This window comes from Xenopus tropicalis, chromosome 9, assembly GCF_000004195.4.
Source record: "Xenopus tropicalis strain Nigerian chromosome 9, UCB_Xtro_10.0, whole genome shotgun sequence".
Lineage (NCBI taxonomy): Eukaryota > Metazoa > Chordata > Amphibia > Anura > Pipidae > Xenopus > Xenopus tropicalis.
Window position 1 is genome coordinate 21,487,293 of NC_030685.2, and position 6,188 is coordinate 21,493,480.

The 6,188-nt window shown below is 39.4% G+C and overlaps 1 protein-coding gene across 3 annotated transcripts; it reads left to right on the forward strand.

Annotated features, from left to right (window-relative positions):
- The first annotated feature begins 328 nt into the window (after positions 1–328).
- On the forward strand, positions 329–5,691 carry LOC101732451 (serine/threonine-protein kinase N2). 3 transcript variants are annotated; one of them, XR_004220369.1, is made up of 12 exons: positions 329–759; positions 1,067–1,366; positions 1,476–1,542; positions 1,617–1,708; positions 1,920–2,099; positions 2,757–2,819; positions 2,963–3,039; positions 3,203–3,345; positions 3,467–3,574; positions 3,659–3,739; positions 3,891–4,458; positions 4,587–5,691. XR_004220369.1 is itself a non-coding variant. In XM_031892814.1 (11 exons), the coding sequence occupies exons 3-11, from the start codon at positions 1,480–1,482 to the stop codon at positions 4,071–4,073; spliced, it is 990 nt and encodes a 329-aa protein (XP_031748674.1). In that variant the 5' UTR covers positions 329–759; positions 1,067–1,366; positions 1,476–1,479; the 3' UTR covers positions 4,074–5,691. The 3 variants fall into 3 exon arrangements, 2 of the variants coding, with proteins under 2 accessions (XP_031748674.1, XP_031748675.1); XM_031892814.1 differs by having other exon boundaries at positions 3,891–5,691; XM_031892815.1 differs by having other exon boundaries at positions 329–1,366; positions 3,891–5,691.
- Positions 5,692–6,188: the final 497 nt, after the last annotated feature.

A 6,188-nucleotide genomic window follows, 5' to 3' on the forward strand; every position in this document is an offset into this window, starting at 1 on the left:
TAGTCCAGACATGGGCAGCTGGGTAATGATTGGAAGAAAGGGAATGCATTATGGCAGCACTTTTGGGGCAATATAATAATAGTCACAAAGTTTGTACCAGGTCTAGTATCACATGGCAGCCAATCAGATGCTTGGTTTCCACTGATATCCCATGATGCAGTTAGCTGCACAGCTACAGATCCCTGCCTGTTGCCTGCTCTCTCTCTGTAAGTACATTTTCCTGCATCATTAAGCAGTTTCCATGAGATGTTTTTAATTCCATGTTCTTTTCTTTTACAGGAGAAATGGTGATGGGTTGCTGTCACACTATTTTTTCGAAATCCAAGGTAAAGGGATTCTCTTCTCTTTTTCAATATATGCATGTAAGAGAATGCCCATGCCCACCATCTTAATGCCCATAATGGCACAGGGCAAAGTGTGCACTATTCACATCCGGGCATAAAACTTTCACTTAGGTTATAGCATAGCTTGTGTATAGTTGCAAACACAATATTTTACTGGGCAAAAATTAACATGGTCACTTAATGGTCAAACAGATTTTTTTGTACTCAGCACATTGCCCACATATATAAATGAGCCCTTGTGTGTTTGTTTAATATTCTGCCTGTCATTTAATATTCTGCGTGTCTTCACCTTTACAGAACTATTCCGATTTTGAACCTATATTTGTGAAGATTCATGAAATAACTGATGTGCTGGAGCCTCCGGTGGAGTTCATTGCCACTGTAGAGATGCCCGACCACCCGGTGCCATTAATGGGTAAGTGTGATCATAAAGAGACTAATATGCACCTGTAATGTTTATACTATGAGTTCCTGGCTCATTCACTATTAATATTTTTGGTAAAACAATAAGAAATGGGGTGACATTATATATAACAACCAGGTTTAGCATTCACTAATCTTTCTTATCTATTGAGTAATATCTTTCATAGCTCAATACTCTTATCCATTTATGGGAATATTATAGTCTATTATTTCCTGATTATACATATTTTTTGGGGGGGTCCTGGTTACAATAACAATCACAGGGTACAGTGCTAATGATGCCATGTTGTTTGTTATAGATTCTCCTGAAGTGATTGAGCCTCCTGATGTTGGAATGTCTCACACTGTTGGACAAATGATCCTAGAACAGGAGGAGGGTGGATTTGAGTCAGAAGAGGACACGGTGGCAAACTTCACTGTCACCTCCTTTAGTGTCCCCTCAGCTGTAAGTACATTCCATGTATTCTTTAGAAATGTTTCACATATATATCAGTCTTTTTATGATATATAATTCCCTTTGTTCTGTAACAGTATGAAGAAGCTTCCAATGGCTCAGAGTCAGTCGCTGAGCTACTAGGCGCAGAAGGACCCTCTGATAGGTATTAGTTTGGACTATATTCTCACTATTATTTGTATTCTGCTGTTATTCTGTTTACCATTATTATTATAAAATAACTATAACTCTCTGCCTGTAACGTTTCATTTCAGCGCCATGCCCAGATCTCTGGAAAACTTCAATCTGGGAAAAGTATTGGGTGAAGGCACCTTTGGAAAGGTGAGCTGCTGTGTCCCTAATAAGGGTTATTACCCTGCTAAAGCATAGGCACTGACCTTACTGTCTCATTCCAGGTGTTCCTGGCAGAGTACAAGGACACAAAACAACTGTGTGCCATAAAGACCCTCAAGAAAGAGAGGATTATTGCCAAGAATGATATCAAGAGGTCAGTTAAAGAGCGGTCATTACCTGCTCTCTGTTTTCTACTGATATTTTTAATTTAGTCATATAAAATTTACTTTTGGTGTCTTTTTTGCACAACAAAATGTCAAAGAATTGTCAGTATTATTAATGTTTATTGCTACTTTCAACAAAGTGCAAAAAGTGGTAAATGTTCAGGGTTCATTTAGTGACAGCTTTATACTCTCTCCCCCCAGTGTATTCAAGGAGAAGCGAATCCTTCAGAAGGTTACCAGCGCAGAGCACCCATTCCTGGTTTCCTTATACGCCACATTCCAGAGTGAGAATCACCTCTTTTTTGTTATGGAATATCTTCCTGGAGGTGATCTGTGCCATCTGCTCGAGCATCAAGGAGCATTTGAGGAATCAAAAGCCATGTAAGTGGGATGGGATTAGGATTCAGGGTTGATCCATATGAAATACTGAGGTGTCTGACTGGCAGAGAGTCCTAGCACACTGACAATCACATTCACATAGGGGCTGATTTACTTACCCACGAACGGGTCGAAATGAGTCCGATTGCGTTTTTTCGTAATGATCGGTATTTTGCGATTTTTTCGTATGTTTTGCGATTTTTTCGGATTCTTTACGAATTTTTCGTTACCAATACGATTTTTGCGTAAAAACGCGAGTTTTTCGTATCCATTACGAAAGTTGCGTAAAAAGTTGCGCATTTTTCGTAGCGTTAAAACTTACGCGAAAAGTTGCGCATTTTTCGTAGCGTTAAAACTTAAAAGGTGCAAAGTTTCGCGTAAGTTTTAACGCTACGAAAAATGCGCAACTTTTTACGCAACTTTCGTAATGGATACGAAAAACTCGCGTTTTTACGCAAAAATCGTATTGGTAACGAAAAATTCGTAAAGAATCCGAAAAAATCGCAAAACATACGAAAAAGTCACAAAATGTTCGTTTTCAAGTCGGAACTTTTCCAATTCGGGTCGGATTCGTGGGTTAGTAAATCAGCCCCATAGAGTAGCACTCACATATATGTCCTGAATCAAATCACTCATTGAATTATTTTCCTCTTTATGTAGGTTTTACACTGCCTGTATAGTGCTCGGCCTGGAGGAATTGCACCGGAACAATATTGTTCATAGGTAAGTGTTACAGCTCTTATAGCACTGTACAAATTATATAATTTAATATAAAATAAAAAAAATGGTGTGATTTATCTAATATATCTGTCTTCCCTCACTATGGTGTCTACTATTTAACAATTTTCATATTTTTTCAAATTCAGAGATCTGAAACTGGAAAATCTAATGGTGGATGTACATGGCTATCTGAAAATTGTGGATTTTGGCCTGAGCAAAGATGGTAACGTTTGTTATAATTGCAAAGCATATAAGGGAATAGTTGGGGTTGATTTGGATGATATATATATATATCTGTGTATGTGCAGTATGTATGCAAGCAGCTGAGGGAAGTCTCTCACAGATAGGGGATACAGATCATCTTACTGTGTTTTCTTGTCTTTAAGGTTTCAGATATGGAGATCGCAGTAAGACCCGGTGCGGAACAAACTGCTACATGGCCCCAGAGATCATTGATGAGATGGCATACAGCAGGGCCGTTGACTGGTGGGCCCTTGGGGTTGTGTTATATGTCATGATCATGTTCCAGGTAAGCATAATGCCTAGAAATCAGCTATCACTATCATTATAATGATAAATAGGATTTTAAAATACTTATAATATTAAATTAGAACACTGGTTTAATAAAGGATTAATAATTCATGTTTCAGTTCCCATTTGATGCAGAAGATGACATGGAATTATTTGAGAGCATCAGGAATGACAAACCTGCCCTGACAGAGGAATTGTCAGAGGAAGCTCAGTGCCTAATACTAAGAGTAAGTGGATGATGATTTGGCTGTGGGACTGGGATGGGGCCTGATGGTTCTGTCAATTTAACAATGTTTTTACATTTCTTGTAGTTACTGGAGAAGAATCCATGTGATCGCCTCGGATACAGCGAGGCCGGTGCTGAAGAGGTTAAAGCCCATGAATTCTTTGAAGTAAGTTTATATTGTAATTATTGTGCATCAAGCCAGGAATACAGTAGGACCTCTAATGAGCACAGCCCTTTATACCTCCTGTATCTGTCAGTGTTTGTATGTAATCTGTATGTTTCATGTGTGTAGTTATTTAATATCACCTATTTTACAGGATATTGATTGGGAAGAATTTCTTGAAAGAGAACTGATGCCTCCATTTAAACCAGATGTCAGTGGCCTTACAGAGAGTACCAGGCAATCTGAATGCCAAGCCTGGGGATTAATGCCACCAGCTGAAGCGATATCACCAGAGGCACAAGAGCTGTTTGAAGGATTTGACTATTCAGCTGAGTGAGAGGCAATTGCAAGGGGCAGATATATGGCTGGAAAGGGCGGGTGGTGGGCCAGTCCATATACAAATCAGAAGCCTCAATGACTTAAAGTTAATATTAGATGCCCCAAGTCATCAGTTTCTGAAGGAACAGTCTAATGGCAGCACCAAAGTATCTGTACGTCAGCCTTAAGGGGCAGAGTTCTGGATTGAGATTCAAAAGAGACCCTGGCATTTCAAGTACAGAGATCCGAACAGCCCCTTGTGGCATTTGCCAGAATCTACAGATTGCCACTCTGGGCCTGCCCCAGATACACATGAGAAGCCTCATTGGTACAAAATGGATATCAGATTCCCCGACATCAAGTTGTGGAGGAACAGCCTAATGGTGGAACAACAGTACCTGCAGGTGAGCCCACGTTCTTACAGATAAACCCTTTATAAGTTCAGTTACTAAAAGCCATTAGTAAATTTTATGTACGTATTAAATAAAAAAAAATAATTGCGCCATTTTAAAAGTTCCAAATGTTTCCACAGCAAAACTTGCAGTTTACTACACAAACGTCTCCATCTGCATCAGCCAAAAAAGGTCTAGTACCAAGGTAAGAACCAACTCTTTCATTTCACACCCAATATTTCAAGTCAAAATGTATTTTCATATTGGACCAACTTGTATCTCAGGTTTAATGGGCGTTTAGATGAAATTGCTGCTGTGTTTCTGTTTCTCAGGAGTGAGATGGAGGCGACTGCGGTCAAAGGAAATCTTATCGAGTTCTCCCCTGCGCTCTCCTAGGAACCCAGGATAGGAAGGAGCTGCTCTCATATATTTCAAGTTTTTCAAAATACATTTTCTATTAGATCAACCTGGGTTATAATTAAAGGGGAACTACTGTGAAAATGGAAATTTAATATAAGCTTTATCTCATGGAAATTACCAAGTTACACTGCACTCTCTCTTTCTCTGCAATCTGCCTCTCTATAGGAAAACTTTGTGTCGTTATTTTGATAGACAGCTCTGATACACTGTCTGGGCAAAGGGAGCATGTACCATGAGGTATTAGAGCTAAATGTCTATCAAACTCTGACTCTGACTCCTGCATGGAAAGAGACAGATTGCTGAGAGGGGGATAGAGAAGAGGAATTTGATTTGTCAGAAACTGTAACTGATTTTATTGATTATACTTATACAGTTTCTTATTACAAGGAGTTAAAGCTGATATTACATTTTCACAGTAGTTCCCCTTAATGACCATTTATATCTAATTATTTCTGTTTATTTTCCAGGTATGGGACGGAGCAGCTGCAAGGAAAGGAAATCTCATTTAACCCCCTACTGAGCTCTCTGAGGAACCTCGGCCAGGAAGAAGCCATTGCTGCCGAGCTCCACCAGGCGTCTCATCTGCAACCCCATCCAGAAATGGGGAGAAATGACAGGATGAGCTGAAGAGCCATGCCACCGGATAAAAACGATGGTCTGCCATTTCTGGGCAATTCTGCATTCAAAAGTTATGGTTTATGGTGGCCGCCCCTATCCTGATGGACCTGGCTAAATGCCACTTTTGCCTAGTTATTAAGCCTAACTTTATGTATGACACTAGAAGAACAATGTAAATATATGAAAATAAAACATGCTATTTTTGAAGACTATGATTTCTGTGTTTCCTTACAGGGTAGGTTCAAATTAATACAAAGAGATACCAATACATTTACACTGATACAAAGGGAAGAGACCCAATGTTCCAGGTTGGAGGCAACATGACACATATGGAAACATATCTGCCAGGTTAATTGACTTGTAATGAAAATGACCCTAGTGTGTACAAATGTGATAGGGGCCCTAGACTATAAGCAGGGACTGATTATATAAATATAAATCCATGATACACAAAATGTTGGCACTCTACAGATAAATGAATGTGGCGCAATAGATGAATCCCAGGAAGTGCCTCAACCATGCAGGTGGCACATTGGCCGATTAGATTGCCAGTGGTTTTCCCATTAGAGGTAGAAGGGAGTACATATGCAATTAGTGTCCTAAACAATACACCCTGTGTGCCATAGCCATGTAGTTAAAGGGGTAGTTCACCTTTACATTAACTTTTTGTATGTCAAAGCAATATTCTGAGACAAATTGCAGTT

Coding starts and splice junctions, on each gene's coding strand:
- LOC101732451 (XM_031892815.1), top strand. CDS start 1,480: ATGCCCAGATCTCTGGAAAACTTCAATCTGGGAAAAGTATTGGGTGAA. Junction 2,820..2,962: donor CGGAACAATATTGTTCATAG/GTAAGTGTTACA, acceptor TTTCAAATTCAG/AGATCTGAAACTGGAAAATC. Junction 3,740..3,890: donor AAGCCCATGAATTCTTTGAA/GTAAGTTTATAT, acceptor CCTATTTTACAG/GATATTGATTGGGAAGAATT.